The 18,320-nt window shown below is 39.0% G+C and overlaps 1 protein-coding gene across 2 annotated transcripts in view; it reads right to left on the bottom strand.

Moving 5' to 3' along the window:
• LOC150090512 (ATP-dependent RNA helicase DDX42) overlaps nt 1-18,320 on the bottom strand; it is a 369,985-nt gene that overhangs the window by 159,539 nt on the left and 192,126 nt on the right. For both annotated transcript variants that reach the window (XM_090371284.1, XM_090371279.1), the window contains exon 10: nt 9,990-10,089. In XM_090371284.1, the coding sequence (XP_090227410.1) occupies nt 9,990-10,089 (100 nt within the window). The remainder of the gene's footprint in view (nt 1-9,989; nt 10,090-18,320) is intronic.

Raw genomic sequence — 18,320 nt, 5'->3', positions numbered from 1 at the left:
TAACATTTGGCCAAAGGTAAATCTGTGATCAGAAACAAATCTGAGAGGCCAATGGAAGCTGAAAGTGTGCGGGGTAACAGAAAGTCTATAGACAATCAAATAACAACCCAGTAAAACAGTTTTACCCAAAGAGGCATTTCAGATACATAGAGAACACTGGGATATGTGCAATTCAATGCAAGAATGGGAAAGATGAAAGATTTAAGTGACTTTGAACACTGCATGGTAGCCAACAGCAGTATTATATGCAGTATTCTCCTGTAACACCACATTTCAAATGCCTCAATTTTCTTCCTGTCAACTCTTTTCAGGTTCCATCCTTCACATCCATAGGTGGCAACTGGAAAAATTAAAGAACCAATGATTCTCAGTTTTGTCTTTAGAGCAGATCTTGATCTCTCTATAATTCTGTCAGATCAGTGACCGATGTTTTAGCAATTGCTTGTTGTCTCTTTACATCATTTGAGCAGTCACCATTTTTATTTATTCTTGATCCTAAGTAATCAAATTCATCAACTTCTTCGATATCTTGGCTTAAACAGTGCTTGATGACTTTGCTCAGTTCCTTATACTCTTTGTTTCCATATATACCCTGATCTTTTGCAGTTCTTCTCTGTTCAATAAGTTTAAAAGTGGCCTCTGTAATCCATGCTTCCTGATCTTTGACCTTTCTCTAATGTATCTATTTGCTGATTGCTGGGCGTCTCCGCAGCCAGGTGGGAAGGAGCAGCAGTGCGTAGCACACGCTTCTTGATTAGACCGGAGTTCGAGCCCGTCACTACCAAATACAGAGGATGCGGGAAGGTCAGGGAATGACCACCGCATATTCCCGGAGCAATATGGTCTTAGTTGCTAATGCTCCTAAAAACCAAATAACAACAACAACAACCTTAATAATGCTTTTTGTATTTTCTCACATTTCCTCAGGCATCATAACATCAGCTAGTTCTAATAGAGCTTGAAAACAATTGCTTTTTTCAAGTATATTATCATTTGGAATATTTTCTACATCCAATCATCTACGGAAAACTGTATTGATGATTTTTTTCAGCTGCAGTTTGAGAACGATGTGGAGTAGCTGATGATCACTGCCACAATGCTCCAGGAAGTATCTTTGCTGTGATTACACTGGAATGTCACCTTTGCTGAATAAGGATGTAATAAATCTGACTCCTTGTTTTATGATCCATGTGGTTGGCAATGGCATGCCACCACATTATCTGATGCTGCAGAGAGCATAACAAAAACAACTCCAAAAACTGCCGTTAACCAGATCCTGAATGCCATTGTGTGCCCTGCAAAATTAAATTTAAGAAAGAAGAGGAACAACGTGACCACATGGAATGTAAAAAGTTTAAAAGAAGGCAAGATGGACGTGGTCATTAATGAAATGGACAGGTAAAAAATTGATATTTTAGGAGCAACTGAAGTCACGCGGACAGGACAAAGTCATTTCAAAACTGGAAATGGGTTTGCTTGCTTTTTCTGGAAGTGACCAACTAAAAGAACATGGTGTCACAGTCATTTTGAATAAGGAATGTTGAAGGTCTCTTCTTGGATACAATCCTATTAATAGTAGATTTTTTTTATTTTTTTTTTTAGTTGTTAGCGCATCGGCTTCTGTGGCCATAATGCACCTCCCAAGGTTTTTGCAATACTTTGATCCAAGCCCGAAGCGGGATTCGAACCCGCGACCTTTGGGTTGCCAGGCAGGCACTTTACCCACCCGGCTATCCCGGTTGGCATTAATAGTAGAATGATGACAGTTAGACTTCAGAGCCAACCAGTAAATCTCACAGTTTTAATTGTATATTGGACCACCAGGACCAGGATATATCTGCCAGGGGCAAAGGTTGATGATGTAGAGGGGATATCATCTTTTAAAGGAACAAAAGGTGATATAGTTGTACACGTTAGCACTAATGATATTAAGAGTAGGAGACCAGCAGAATTACTTACCAAGTACAGGTCACTGTTGAAAAAAAAAAAAAGCCATGAATTAAGGTTGAATTTGGAAGTGTCTGCAATGCTGCCCAGACAAGATAGGAGGGAGTATATGACGAGAGCCCTGTCGATCAATTCGGCCCTGGAAAGATTGTGCAAAGCTCAAGAGGTAGAATTGTTTTTCAGCCTGGTCTGTACTTGTTAACAGGAGAGACTGTTCTACAGGGATGGGATACACTTAAATAGAAATGTTGCAAGAATGTTTGCTGATGCTATCGAGGCAGTGTTAGGTGGGTCGGAAAACTGCTATATTGGGGGGATACAAGGACTAATAGATTAACAGTAGCCACTGGCAGAGGTGAAAGTGATTCTTGCACTGCTTCTATTGGAATGGGACGCAGCCTGGAAAATAAGATGCAGGATATTTCAGAGACTGCTAGGAATCATTTAAAGGTAGATGTTGTGGGAATTTCAGAGACATGGTGTCACACAGATATAAGGAATGCAGAACTGGAATTTGGGGAGTACAATGTCTACAGAAAGGATAGCCAGGATAGGAAGGGAGGAGGGGGTTATGCTTTTAGTTAAGAAATACATAAAATCCAAGGAAGTGAAGCCAGTCGACATCGCTGGACAGTGCAGTGTCGAGTCAGTTTGGTGTGACATAAGCACTGGGAGATCAAAATTGAGAGTAGGAGTGTGCTATAGGCCTAATGACTCTGATGAGTATAATAAGAAACTGTACAGGGAAATAGAGTGGGCCAGTAAATCAGAGAGTCTTATAATGGGGGATTTTAATTTCCCAGATATTAACTGGAATTTGGGGGCTAGACACTCACACACTAGCAAGGCTTTTGTAGATTTATTGGATGATTGTTTTCTACATCAGCATGTTCGGGAGGCAACTAGAGGGAGTAATACTCTTGATTTGATTATCAGTAGTGATTCTTCATGCATTAAGAATTTGCAGGTAAATCAACCACTAGGTGGCAGTGATCACAGTGTGCTGAAGTGGGATTTTCTCAAAGAGGTAACTACCATTAGGGGTAAAGGGAAGGGTTATTGCTTTCGTAAAGGCGAGTACGATGGACTGAGACAGTATTTAAATTCTATACAGTGGGACCAACTGATGATGATACCAACAGCAAATTCAAAATGGGAAGCATTCAAAGAACTTATCTTGGAAGCTACTAGGCTTTACATACGAACTAAGAAATATTGTTCAAGGTTTAGGCCTAAGTGGATGTCAGATGAACTAATGAGACATATGGCAGAGAAGAAAAATGCATGGGATACTTACAAATTAACACGTGACACAGAAGCCTATGATAGATACAAGTTGATCTGTAACCAAGTTACAAAGGAGGTTAGGCAGGCGAAGGCAGATTACGAGAAATCTTTGGCAAGGGATGCAAAGAAAAACAGCAAAGAATTCTTTACTTATGTAAACTCTAGAAGGAAGGCGATGAATCAGATTGGTCCACTTGATATCGATGGGTCAACTGTTGATGATCTTGCTCAGGTAGCTAACAAACTAAATGAATATTTTGCATCAACATTCACACATGAGGAGTTATTCAGTGAGGGGAATGCCAGAGTCAACTCTGGCAGTAAGCTCGAGAATCTTGTAATAACTGAGAGTAAAGTGGAGGAGAAAGTGTTGAAGATAAACACAAGAAAGGCGCCTGGGGTGGATGGGATCTATCCAGTAATATTAAAGGAGGCAGCAAAGGAAGTAAGCAAACCCTTAGCCATAATTATGAGAGTTTCCTTGAACTCAGGGGAAGTACCCATGGACTGGAGATGTGCAAATGTGACCCCAATTCACAAAGGAGGATCAAAGGGCGACACAAGTAATTATAGACCTGTTAGTTTAACTTCTGATCCCGAAAATTAATGGAGGCACTGGTTAAAGAAGCACTGCAGGACACAGCATGGTTTTCTTAAGGGGAAGTCTTGCCTGACCAATTTGATTGGATACTGTGATGCAGTCACAAAAGAACTGGATGCAGGAAATAACTTTGATATTATATACTTCGATCTTAGAAAGGCTTTTGATACTGTTGCACATGGAAGACTGCTGCACAAATTGGAGCAGTGTGGCATTGGAGACAAATTGCTGCTATGGATAAAGGTGTGGTTGAGGGGGGGAGAAGACAGACAGTGGTAATCAATGGACACTGCTCATCGTGGACTAATGTTATTAGTGGAGTCCCTCAGGGTTCAGTATTGGGTCCATTATTGTTTTCTGTATTTATAAATGATATTGATGATGGTATATCACGCTTAATGTCCAAGTGTGCAGACGATACGAAGTTTGGCAACGTTGTTAAGGACACTACTGACACTATGCTACTGCAACAGGATCTGGAAAGGTTGAGCAGATGGGCTGAGAGGTGCCAAATGAAGTTTAACATTGACAAATGTAAAGTACTACATATGGGAAACAGCAACCCCAGAGCAATGTATCAACTCTGTGGTACTACGCTGACAGTGGTAGAGAATGAAAGGGACCTGGGGGTGGTTGTGCAGGCAGATATTAAGTTCTCTGAGCAATGCAGACGGGCTGCAAGAGTAGCTCATGGTGTATTGTCAATGATATATAGGAATTTTTCTAGCAGGGATAAGGAGGTGTTATTCCCTTGTATAAGGCAATGGTCAGGCCATACCTAGAGTACTGTATACAGGTCTGGAGGCCTCATTTCAAGAAGTATGTAGAGATGCTGGAACGAGTACAGAGAAGGGCAACAAGATTAGTGAATGGAACAAAGGGGTGCTCTTACGAAGAAAGTCTTAAGTTTTGCAAATTACAGTGTCTGGAGAGGAGGCACCAGCAAGGTGATCTGATAGAGGTGTATAAACCCCTTAAATGGTTTGAGCATGCTCAATGCTGATGGGATTCTTCCTCTTGCTCAGAATAATCACCTGAGAGGGCATAAATTCAAATTGAGGAAAGACAGATGTAGGATAGACGTGAGGAAATTTGCCTTTAGCCAGTTGGTTGGTGGAACAGACTTCCATCCCTTGTCGTGGAAGTTGATAGCCTAAATAAGTTTAAGGCTCAGCTGGACAGGTATTTTGAACGAACAGAGGGGCGAATTGGAAGTGGTTATTTATTTATTTTTTTTTTTGGCTGATGCTGCATAAGCTTGCTTTCTTGAATCAAATGTCTCCACTAAAGCTAATGCTAATATGCACTGACATCAACACCGACAGATGAAAATATTAGCATTAGTAGAGGCATTTGATGCAAGAAAGCAAGCTTATGCAGCATCAGCCAAAAAAAAAAAAAAAAACCCCACTTCCACTTCACCCCTCTGTTCGTTCAAAATACCTGTCCAGCTGAGCCTTAAACTTATTTAGGCTATCAACCTCCACCACAAGGGATGGCAGTCTGTTCCACCAACCAACCACCTGCTGGCTAAAGGCAAATTTCCTCACGTCTATCCTACATCTGTCTTTCCTCAATTTGAATTTATGCCCTCTCAGGTGAATTTTCTGAGCTAGAGGAAGAATCCCATCAGCATTGAGCATGCTTAAACCATTCAAGGCTTTATACACCTCTATCAGATCACCTCGCTGGTGCCTAGTCTCCAGACACTGTAATTTGCAAAACTTAAGCCTTTCTTCGTAAGAGCACCCCTTTGTTCCATTCACTAATCTTGTTGCCCTTCTCTGTACTCGTTCCAGCAGCTCTACATCCTTCTTGAAATGAGGCCTCCAGACCTGTATACAGTACTCTAGGTGTGGCCTGACCATTGCCTTATACAAGGGAATAATCACCTCCTAATCCCTGCTGGAAAAATTCCTGTATATCATTGACAATACTCCATGAGCTACTCTTGCAGCCCGTCTGCACTGTCAGAGAACTTCATATCTGCCTGCACAATCACCCCTAAGTCCCTTTCATTCTCTACCACTGTCAGTGTAGTACCACAGAGTTGATACGTTGCTCTGGGGTTGCTGTTTCCCATGTGCAGTACTTTACATTTGTCAATGTTAAACTTCATTTGCCACCTCTCAGCCCATCTGCTCAACCTTTCCAGATCCTGTTGCAGCAGCATAGTGTCAGTAGTGTCCTTGACAACCCTGCCGACCTTTGTATCATCTGCAAACGTGGACATTAAGCTTGATATACCATCATCAATATCATTTATAAATACAGAAAACAATAATGGACACAACACTGAGCCCTGAGGGACTCCACTAATAACATTAGTTCACGATGAGCAGTGTCCATTGATTACCACTCTCTGTCTTCTCCCCCTCAACCACCCCTTTATCCATAGCAGCAATTTGCCTCCAATGCCACACTGCTCCAATTTGTGCAGCAGTCTTCCATGTGCAACAGTATCAAAAGCCTTTCTAAGATCCAAGTATATAATATCAAAGTTATTCCCTGCATCCAGTTCTTTTGTGACTGTATCATAGTATCCAATCAAGTTGGTCAGGCAAGACTTCCCCTTAACAAAACCATGCTGTGTCTGAGCTATAACTGAAGTCTTGTCTAAATGATCCTGCAGTGCTTCTTTAACCAGTGCCTCCATTAATTTTCCGGGAACAGAAGTTAAGCTCACAGGTCTATAATTACTTGTGTCAGCCTTTGCTCCTCCTTTGTGAATTGGGGTCACATTTGCACATTTCCAGTCTATGGGTACCTCCCCTGAGTCCAAGGAAGCTCTCATAATTATGGCTAAGGGTTTGCTTACCTCCTTTGCTGCCTCCTTTAATATAACTGGATAGATCCCATCCACCCCGGGTGCCTTTCTTGTGTTTATCTTCAACAGTTTCTCCTCCACTTTACTCCCAGTTATTTCAAGATTCTGTAGCTTACTGCTAGAGTTGAATACACCTCTGGCATTCCCCTTGCTGAATAACTCCTCATGTGTGAATGTCGATGCAAAATATTCATTTAGTTTGTTAGCTACCTGAGCAGGATCATCAACAGTTGACCCATCAATATCAAGTGGACCAATCTGATTCATCCCCTTCCTTCTAGAGTTTACATAAGTAAAGAACTCTTTGCTGTTTTTCTTTGCATCCCTTGCCAAGGATTTCTCGTAATCTGCCTTCGCCTGCCTATCCTCCTTTGTAACCTGGTTGCATATCAATTTGTATCTATCATAGGCTTCTGTGTCATGTGTTAATTTGTAAGTATCCCATGCATTTTTCTTCTCTGCCATATGTCTCATTAGTTCATCTGACATCCACTTAGGCCTAAACCTTGAACAATATTTCTTAGTTGGTATGTAAAGCCTAGTAGCTTCCAAGATAAGTTCTTTGAATGCTTCCCATTTTGAATTTGCTGTTGGTAACATCATCAGTTGGTCCCACTGTATAGAATTTAAATACTGTCTCAGTCCATCGTAGTCGCCTTTACGGAAGCAATAACCCTTCGCTTTACCCCTAATGGTAGTTACCTCTTTGAGTAAATCCCACTTCAGCACACTGTGATCACTGCCACCTATTCGTTTATCTGCAGATTCTTAATGCATGAAGAATCACTGCTGATAATCAAATCAAGAGTATTACTCCCTCTAGTTGCCTCCCGAACATGCTGATGTAGAAAACAATCATCCAATAAATCCACAAAAGCCCTGCTAGTGTGTGAGTAACCAGCCCCCAAATTCCAGTCAATATCTGGGAAATTAAAATCTCCCATTATAAGACTCTCTGATTTACTGGCCCACTCTATTTCCCTGTACAGTTCCTTATTATACTCATCAGAGTCAGTAGGCCTATAGCACACTCCTACTCTCAATTTTGATCTCCCAATGCTTATGTCACACCATACTGACTCAACACTGCACTGTCCAGCGATGTCGACTGGCTTCACTTCCTTGGTTTTTATGTGTTTCTTAACTAATAGCATAACCCCTCCCCCCTTCCTATCCTGTCTATCCTTTCTGTAGACGTTGTACTCCCCAAATTGCAGTTCTGCATCCCTTATATCTGTGTGACACCACGTCTCTGATATCCCAACAATATCTGCCTTTGATGTTTTTAGCAATACCTCAAATTCATCAAATTTATTTACTAAACTCCTAGCATCGGTGTACACGGAAGTATACCTGCACCTGTTTCTATTCTTAGCTACCCTAACACAACCCATGTGTTTACTTGTACCGCAATGGCTCCCAGCAGTCTCTGAAATACCATGCATCTTGTTTTTCAGGCTTCTGCTCATTCTAATAGAAGCAGTGCAAGAATCTCTTTCACCTCTGCCAGTGGCTACTGTCAATCTATTGGTCTTTGTCTCCCCCCCCCCAAGCTAGCAGTTTTCCGACCCACTTAACACTGCCTCAATAGCATCAGCAAATATTCTTGCACCCTTTCTATTTAAGTGTATCCCATCCCTGTAGAAGCAATCTCTCCTGTTAACAAGTACAGTCCAGGCTGAAAACAATTCTACCCCTTGAGCCTTGTACAATCTTTCCAGGGCCGAATTGATCGACAAGGCTCTCATCATATACTCCCTCCTATCGTGTCTATGCAGAATTGCAGACACTTTCAAATTCAACCCTAATTCTCGGCTTTTGTTCAACAGTGAGGTTGAACAACAAATATGGATGTTTATTGTGAAAATCTCCAAGCAACTCTTGATCTGGTCCCAAAAAAGGACGTTTTGATACTCATGGGTGATTTAAATGCAAAAATAGGGAAGACAGTTTCTTCTAGTTCGGAATGGGGTAGGTTTGGTCTTAGCACTAGAAATGACTGGGGAGAAAGTTCAATTGAATTTTGTCATCTGAATAGTTCAAATGTACTGATTACAAAATTTATAACCAAGTTTCTCTTAAATGATCGAACAACCTGTATTCAAATTCAAGGAATAGTTCAAATGTTTTTGTGTAGAGCTGAAGTCTTTCTAGTCCAAAGTTGTAAGCAATATAAACTAAATAAAAAAAAAAAATAAAAATTCATGCTAAAAACAAACAATTACAGATAATTACATTTCATCAATTTGAGATATCTGCTTTCACATAAACACAAAATCTATTCTTGAGAACATTTTAAATTACATCACATTTCAAGTTAAAGAGAATATGTAATTGTTTTAACAAATGTTTGAAATATTTGTTAAAAGCATTTTTAGAACTGTAGTTCACACAATTATTAAGTGGCCAAGTGCCCATCAAAGGGCTCATGTCTGCTTATAGTTCAAGCATCTCGAGTTTCAGAATCATGGAATACATATACTGCTGTTATTTGTTATTTGGTTTTTTTTTAGGATCATTAGCAACTAAGGCCATATTGCTCTGAGATATGCTGTGGTCATTCTCTGACCTTTCTGCATCCTCGTATTTGGTGGTGACGGGCTCGAACCCCGGTCTAATCAAGAAGCGTGTGCTACGCACTGCTGCTCCTTCCCACCTGGCTACAGAGGCGCCTACATATACTGCAACTCTGTTATGTATTCATTGATTGGCCAAGTATCCATAGAGGAGTTCTTGTTTGTCTATGTTCAGGTATCTCAAGCTTTACACAGTGGAATGCACATAATGCAGTGTCATTCATTTTCTATTTATTGATTTGTCTTGCATCCTTTACACTGTTCATGAAATTTAAAACACTCCACATTCTAGCCACTCTTGCTAGGAGTAGTTCAAATGTTATTATGTATAATCCATCACATATTAAGTGATTTTGTTCATTATTATAACCATATTGTAATTTAAAATACTCATGAACCATTAATATGAGGATATATTTTCTGGATCAAGTTGACTTCCCCTCCTCCCACACATGGAAAAAAAACCAACTTGATCTAGAAAATAACTTAGACAAATTATATTATTTTCTAAAGGAAAATGAGTTCCAAGAACATGTTAATCATATAACTTAAGGCACAATTGTATTAAAACTATGGGTTTTTTTATGTTTATTTTAATTATGGTGCACAGTGACATCTCACAGCTGCTTATCTTTCCTGACAAATAACAGTACGTATAATATAACTGACGATATGCATAAGATAACTTATAAATGACTATTGACTATGCAAAATTATATGTATATGAATACCTAAACTTAAAAGAGCTTACCAAATCCCATATCAAACATTCTATCTGCTTCATCCAACACAAGGAATGTTACTCGCTGTAAATTGGTAGCTTTTGCCTTGATCATGTCAATAATCCTGCCCTTTAAAATAACATTATTATGAACAAATAGCCAGGTAATTTCTCAATTTTATCAATTAAGTTAGCTTTTGTTTAGATCCATGTTCTTGTGAAAGCAGTCACTAAATGTTTTTAATTAAAGAATATTCATTTGCAATAGGACTAAAACAAAACAATAAAAATGCAATCATTCATTCAAGCAGTAAATACCACCTTCAGTAAAGCTTCCTTAACACAATATCAGTTAATATAAAATATTCATTAGTTCCTTTCGAAGACTAGCTATGGCCAAATGATTAGAAAAATTATCTCAGAAAAACATCCTATGCATTTGCATATTTGAACCACAATATGCTACAAATACATAGTTTGGGATATGTAAACAATTTTCCAGTAAAATGTTTGTAATGATATATCTGGCTGCATAGCTGACATGTAGATTAATTTGAAAAATAAAAACAACTGTTTCCATAGCAATTAGTCAATTTAATATAAAGTTCTTATAATACATAATTCAAAGTGTAATTTTGTCACCAAAGGATGGCCTAGAGTGACTGTATTTAACAAATGGCCAAGAGAAAGGAAATACATAATCACATAATCTCGCGTACGAGAGAGAGAGAGAGAGAGAGAGAGAGAGAGAGGAGAGAGAGAGAGAGAGAGAGAGAGAGAGAGAGAGAGAGAGAGCGAGCGCTGACCAATTTACATAGAGATAATTTGTAGATGGGAACTGAATGGTACAGAAGCAAAATTCAACCAAATGCTTTAAAATGTTGTTCTTTTTTGGTTTATAGGAGCATTAGCAACTAAGGCCATATTGCTCCAGGATATGCGGTGGTCATTCCCTGACCTTTCCGCATTCTCCGTATTTGGTGGTGATGGGCTCGAATCCCGGTCTAATCAAGAAGCGTGTGCTACGCTCTGCTGCTCCTTCCCACCTACGGAGGCGCCCCTTTAAAATGTATATTAGCATTAGCTGAGGGATATGATGCAAGAAAACAAGCTTATGCAGCATCAGCCAAAAAAACCCTCTCCCATTTAAATACCCACCATTTCATTCCAAATCACTGACTACGCTCATCATTAAATTTATTTAAGCCATCAACTTCCATAACAGCAGGGACTTTCATCTGATGAGTATGGACATAGCACACCCAAGGTTCTGAGTTGGATATCATCATTCTTCTCGTTCTTGGTAATTCCCTTCTGCCTTTCTTTCTCTCTCAGGATAACTCAGAAATTTTTTTTTTTGGCTGGTGCAGCATAAACCTCAGGCTTCCTTGTACGATATGGCTAATAATAATAAAAGATAGAAGTCTGTTCCATAAATCGACTATCTGTTGACTAAAGGCAAATTTCTGCACATCTATCCTACAACTGACTTTCCTTATTTTGACTCTATGCACCCCGAGGTTCGTAATCTGAGCAAGATTACGAACCCCATCTGTATTAAGCTTGCTCAATCCGTTCAAGGCCTTATACACCTTAATCAGGTCACTTTGCAGAACTTAAGACTTTCTTGGTAACAGCATGGTTCTAGCATGTCTACATCCTTCAAAAATGAGGCCTCCAGATCTGCACAGAATACTCAAGATGTGGCCTAACCACTGCCTTGTACAACAGGATAATCACCTTGTCCCTGCTAGCGTAATTCCTATATATCAATGACAAGACTCCATGATCTGTTCTGGCAGCCCATCAGCACTTCCCAGAGAACTTCATATCTGACTGCACAATTACCCGCAGGTCTTTTTCATTCTTCACTTCCTTGAGTGTAGTACCACACAGTTGGTACGTTTCTCTTGGGTTACTGCTACCCATATGTAGTATTTTGAATTTGTGAATGTTAAACTTCAGTTGCCACTTCTCAACCGATTTCCCCAACTTACATAGTTCCTGTTGAAGTAGCATACTGTCTTTACTGTTGTTAACAACCCTGCCAAACGTTCATCAAAGTATCAAAAGCTTTCCTGAAATCCAAGTTGTCATCACCGTCAGTCATTTTCAATCAACTCCAGGATGAAGGCCTCTCCAGCAACTTTCCAGTTCCTTCTGTTTTGTGCAATGGCCATCCATTTACTACCCACTAACCCATGAATTTCATCTGTCCATATCCGTCGTTGTCTTTCAGGTTACCTTCTAGCTCCTCTTGGGTACCATTCTGTTTTCTTAGTCCATCTGTCTTCATGTCTTCGAACTATCTGTCTTGCACAAGATCATTTTATTTCTTTAATTTTGATAAGAATTTTCTTTATTTGTGTTTGCTGCCTAATTCACATGTTTCTCTTCTTATCTAACAGTCTGATTCCTAATATAATTTGTTCCATTCTTCGCTGTGTGGTTCTCAGTTTCTCTTCCATTCTTTTGGTGAGTGCCCAAGTTTCACTTCCGTAAATCATGGTGGGCAGTATACATTGGTTCATTATTTTATGTTTCAGACAAATTGGAATATTGCTCCTCAGTATGTGATTATATTTCTTTAATGCTATCCATCCAAAATTTATTCTTCTCTTGACTTTCAGCCATTTATCATTATTACAGCTAATGACTTGCCCCAGATAACTATGTGAATTCACCTTTTCAATTACTGCTCATTTAATAATTATATCCCTTTTTGTGGCATACATATTCATCGTTACTTTTGTTTTAGTCATATTCATCTTTAGTTTGAAATTCTTATTAACTCTGCATAATTGATTAAGATTTTCCTCTAATTCTTTGAGACCATGGCTTATGATCACAATGTCATCTGCAAATTGTAAATTGTTTAGGTACTCTCCATTCACATTGACTCCTTTCTGCGACCAGTCTAATCTGCTGAAAGCTTCCTCAAGGGCAGCAGTAAACAACTTTGCAGATATTGTGTCTCCTTGTCGAACTCCTATCTCAATTTTAAATTTGCTACTGTCTTTGTCTAGTCTAATAAAGGAGGTAGCGTTCTCCATTCACATTGACTCCTTTCTGCGACCAGTCTAATCTGCTGAAAGCTTCCTCAAGGGCAGCAGTAAACAACTTTGCAGATATTGTGTCTCCTTGTCGAACTCCTATCTCAATTTTAAATTTGCTACTGTCTTTGTCTAGTCTAATAAAGGAGGTAGCGTTCTCATATATTTTTCTCAAATATCATAATATATGGGATATCTATGCCTTGTCTTTCCAGTGCCTGAAACATTGCCTTATGCTGTATGGAGTCAAATGCCTTTTCATAATCCACACCATTATGCCAAGCATAATGGTGTTTTATATTCATTTGATTTCTCCATTAGCTGTGATATTACATGAAGGTGATCCATAGTTGAGAATCCTGTCCTAAAGCCAGCTTGCTCTTTCGGTTGATCCTCATCAAGTATTCTTTCTAATCTGTTAGTAATGACCCTTGTGAACAACTTGTAGATTTGGGATAACAAGCTAATTGGTCTATAATTTCAAATTTCTGATTTATCTCTTTTTCTTATGCAGCAAACCTATTTCTTATGCATCACACCTTTTCTAATGCATTTTGTGAAGAATCTTGCTAGTTTCTGTGTAATGTCTCTTCCACCAAATTTTAACAACTCTACAGTAACTTTGTCTTCCACGGGGCTTTCTGATTTTTCATTTTCTTCAACGCATGTCCTACCCGATCAGGAAGGATATCGGGTATGTCGTATGTGTTACTAATTTGTGATCCATATTTCCCGCTGCTGGATCATTTCCTTGCTCCTTGTATAATTCTCTACTGTAGACTTCTGATATTTGAATTATGTCTTCTCTGCTATTTACAAGTACACCGTCTCTATTCTTCAGTTTCAGTATAATTTGCCTTTCAATATTCCTGCTCATGGCTGCTGATTTAATTCCTTTGCTTTCCCTTAATGCTTGTTCTAATTTTCTTATGTTAAATCTTCTTATGTACTCTCTGAGTCTCTTTCTAATGGCTTTGCATAAATCAGTATACTCAATTTTATCCTTGTAAGTGTTTATCTTGCTCTTCATTTGTCATCTTCAGTTCATCATGACAAGTGTTACCTGACTAATTTTTTTCTTCTTTGGATTTCTTTTTACCTTTAGGTTTCTTGGGCTCTTTATCACTTTCCGACAGTTGTAATATTCATTGTCGATATCTTGGTCCTGAACAGTCTGCAGAAGCTCAAATTTGTTTTTAAGTTCCAGTACATATTGCTTTTTCTCCTCTTCTATTATCTCAAAGACCTTTGTATTATTTACTCGAGTCATTTTTTTCCTTTCTTTTTTTACGTCTATATCAAATGTGCATCTTACCATTCTGTGATCACTTCCAACATTTACCTTGTTCAGGATGGTAACATAATTCATGATATATCTTCTGTTAGTGAGGATGAAGTCAATTTCATCCTCACTAGCACCGCACCAGATAGGGGAACAATATTCCACGGTAGGGCGGATTTGCGATTTGTAGAGAGCGAACAGCTGTTTGGAAGAAAACGGCGAGAGTGAAAGAGAAAACCAAGTTTTTTAGATGCAGAAGAAGAAATATTTGTAATGTGCTTGTGCCAAGAGAGATTAGAAGTCAGGGTAATCCCCAAAAGAGATATATCATTTTGCCCAGAAATTCGAGTGTCACCAAAGATAAGCACGGGAGCAGAAGAATTCTTTTTGCAAGATATAACACAGTAGTAGTAGTAGTAGTAGTAGTAGTAGTAGTGGCATGTGATGCAAGAGGGGAACTGGGGATTAGAGGGGAACAGGTATCCTGTGTGTTATCAGACACTCAGCCTAAAACACTGATGGATCCAATATCTCTCTATTACAGAAGATTTAGGAGAAGTCCGGTTGGCCTGCCTCCCTAAAATCCACTCATGCACACCTTCTCGATGGTAAGCCCTGTTACGTCACTTAGGTGGCAACGAACGTGTAGAGTGGTTCTCTTCAAGACGCCTGGTCAGCGTGAAGAGGAAAAGACCAAACCCTCCAGCAATGAGAGCACAACAATACAAATGGCCCTCAGTCCCCAGCAGCTTTCACTCTCCCTCTTACGGCAGCGAGAGGATCAGAGTGGAAGCAGAGGGTGCTAAGAATCTCTGGGTACGACCAGGCTGCCATGCACGGAAACTGAACTTGGCCTGTTATAACGTACGACCACTCATCGGTGAAGACAGGATATTAGAGCTGGAAAAGGAATTAGAAAATGTGAATTGGAATATCATCGGTTTGGCTGAAACAAGAAGAAGAAATGAATCACTTATAAGTTTATCAAGTGGAAATCTGTTGTACACCAATGGAAACAGTGAAAGGAGTGAAGGTGGAGTTGGGTTTCTGGTCCATAAAGATTTTAAAAACAACATTTTGGAATTCAAAAGTACATCACCAAGGGTGTCAAGACTAATACTCATGATTTCTAAGAGGTACAAGCTAAAGATTATAATGATTTATGCACCACCATCGAGCCATGATGATGAAGAGGTTGAAGAAATGTACACTGAAAATGAGTCTTCTAGATGAGCAGAAAACACACTACATTATCATTATGGGGGACTTCAATGCTAAGGTTGGAAAAAGGCAAAACAGCGCAGAAAGAGGAACTATAGGAAATTTTGGAATTGGTGAAAGAAATAAAAGAGGTGAAAGACTTGTGGAATTTGCAGAATCTCAAGGAATGTCAGTAATGAACACTTTTTTCAAGAAAAGGGTGAACAGAAAGTGGACAGGGAAGAGTCCAAATGGATTAACAACTAATGAAATCGACTTCATCCTCACTAACAGAAGATATATTGTGAATGATGTTACCATCCTGAATAAGATAAATGTTGGAAGTGATCACAGAATGGTAAGATGTACACTTGATATAGATATAGGAAAGGAAAAAACTGACTCGAGTAAATAATACAAAGGTCTTTGAAATAACAGAGGAGGAGAAAAAGCAGTATGTACTGGAACTTAAGAACAAGTTTGAGCTTCTGCAGACTGCTCAGGACCAAGATATCGACAAGGAATATTACAACTTTCTGAAAGTGATAAAGCCCAAGAAACCTATAGGAAAACAGAAATCCAAAGAAGAAAAAATTAGTCAAGAAACACTTGTCATGATGAACCAAAGACGACAAATGAAGAGCAAGAAAAACACTGACAGGGAGAAAATTGAGTATTCTGAGTTTTGCAAAGCCATTATAGAAAGAGACTCAGAGAGGACATAAGAAGATTTAACACAAGAAAAGTAGAACAAGCATTAAGGGAAAACAAAGGATTTAAATCAGCAGCCATGAGCAGTAATATAGAAAGACAAATGATACTGAAACTGAAGAATAGCGATGGTGTACTTATAAACAGCAGAGAAGGCATAATTCAAATAGCAGAAGACTACTATAGAGAATTATACAAGGAGCGAGGGAATGATACCAGCAGTGGGGAAGATGGATTGAAAAGTAGCAACACATACGACATACCCGATATTCTTCCTGATGAGGTAGAACATGCATTGAAGAAAATGAAGAATTGGAAAGCCCCGGGGGAAGATGAAGTTACTGTAGAGTTGTTAAAATTGGGAGGAAGAGACATAACACAAAAACTGGCAAGGCTCTTCACAAAGTGCATTAGAAAAGGTGTGATGCCCAAGCAGTGGAATAATGTAATCATAGTTTTGCTGCATAAGAAAGGAGATAAATCAGAAATTGGAAATTATAGACCAATTAGCTTGTTATCCCGTATCTACCAGTTGTTCACAAGGGTCATTACTAACAGATTAGAAAGAATATTTGATGAGAATCAACCGAAAGAGCAAGTTGGCTTTAGGACAGGATTCTCAACTATGGATCACCTTCACGTAATATCACAGCTAATGGAGAAAGCAAATGAATATAAATCACCATTATGCCTGGCATTTGTGGATTATGAAAAGGCATTTGACTCCATACAGCATAAGGCAATGTTTCGGGCACAGGAAAGACAAGGCATAGATACTCCATATATTATGATTTTGAAGAAAATATATGAGAATGCTACATCCTTTATTAGACTAGACAAAGACAGTAGCAAATTTAAAATTGAGAAAGGAGTTCGACAAGGAGACACAATATCTCCGAAGCTGTTTACTGCTGCCCTTGAGGAAGCTTTCAGAAGATTAGACTGGTCGCAGAAAGGAGTCAATGTGAACGGAGAGTACCTAAACCATTTACGATTTGCAGATGACATTGTGGTCATAAGCCACGATCCCAAAGAATTAGAGGAAAATCTTAATCAGTTATGCACAGTTAGTAAGGATTTTGGACTAAAGATGAATATGGCTAAAACAAAAGTAATGATGAACAAGTATGCCACAGAAAGGGAAATAATGATTGAAGGAGCAGTAATTGAAAAGGTGCAGTCATATACTCATCTGGGACAAGTTATTAGCTGTAATAATGATAAATGGCTGGAAGTCAAGAGAAGAATAAATTTTGGATGGATAGCATTCAGGAAATATAGTCACATGCTGAAGAGCAATATCCCAGTTTGTCTGAAACATAAAATAATGAACCAATGTATACTCCCCACCATGACTTATGGAAGTGAAACTTGGGCACTCACCAAAAGAATGGAAGAGGAGCTGAGAACTGCACAGCGAAGAACGGAACGAATCATATTGGGAATCAGACTGTTAGATAAGAAGAGAAACACATGGATTAGGCAGCAAACTCAAGTAAAGGACATTCTTATCAAAACTAAAGAACTAAAATGGTCTTGGGCAGGACACATTTGTACAATAGTCTTCCATGCGCAACAGTGTCAAAAGCTTTCCTGAAATCCAAATATATGATATCAAAATTATTTTTTGCATCCAGTTCCTTTGTAACCACATCATAATATCCTATCAAATTTGTCAGACAAGACTTTCCCTTAACAAACCCATGCTGTGTCTGAATTACTGCTGCAGTCTTGTCTAGATGATCCTGCAATGCATCTTTAACCAGTGACTCCATTATTTTACCTGGAACAGAAGTTAAACTAACTGGTCTGTAATTACTCGTGTCACCCTTCGATTCCCCTTTGTGAATTGGGGATACATTTGCACATCTCCAGTACGTGGGAACCTCCCCTGAGTCCAAGGATGCTCTCATAATTATAGCTAAGGGTTTGCTTAGTTGCTTTGCCGCCTCCTTTAATATAACTGCATAGATTCCATCCACCCCAGGTGCCTTTCTTATGTTTAACTTCAACAGTTTCTCTTCCACTTTGCTCTCAGTTATTACAAAATCATTAAGTATCCTGCTACAAATTGATAATCTTCTGCCATTTTCAAACCTTAATAATTCCTCACGT

The sequence above is a fragment of the Mastigoproctus giganteus genome, chromosome 1, assembly GCF_048544385.1.
Source record: "Mastigoproctus giganteus isolate SK-2022 chromosome 1, ASM4854438v1, whole genome shotgun sequence".
Lineage (NCBI taxonomy): Eukaryota > Metazoa > Arthropoda > Arachnida > Uropygi > Thelyphonidae > Mastigoproctus > Mastigoproctus giganteus.
This window is presented reverse-complemented; position numbering and strand designations above follow the sequence as displayed.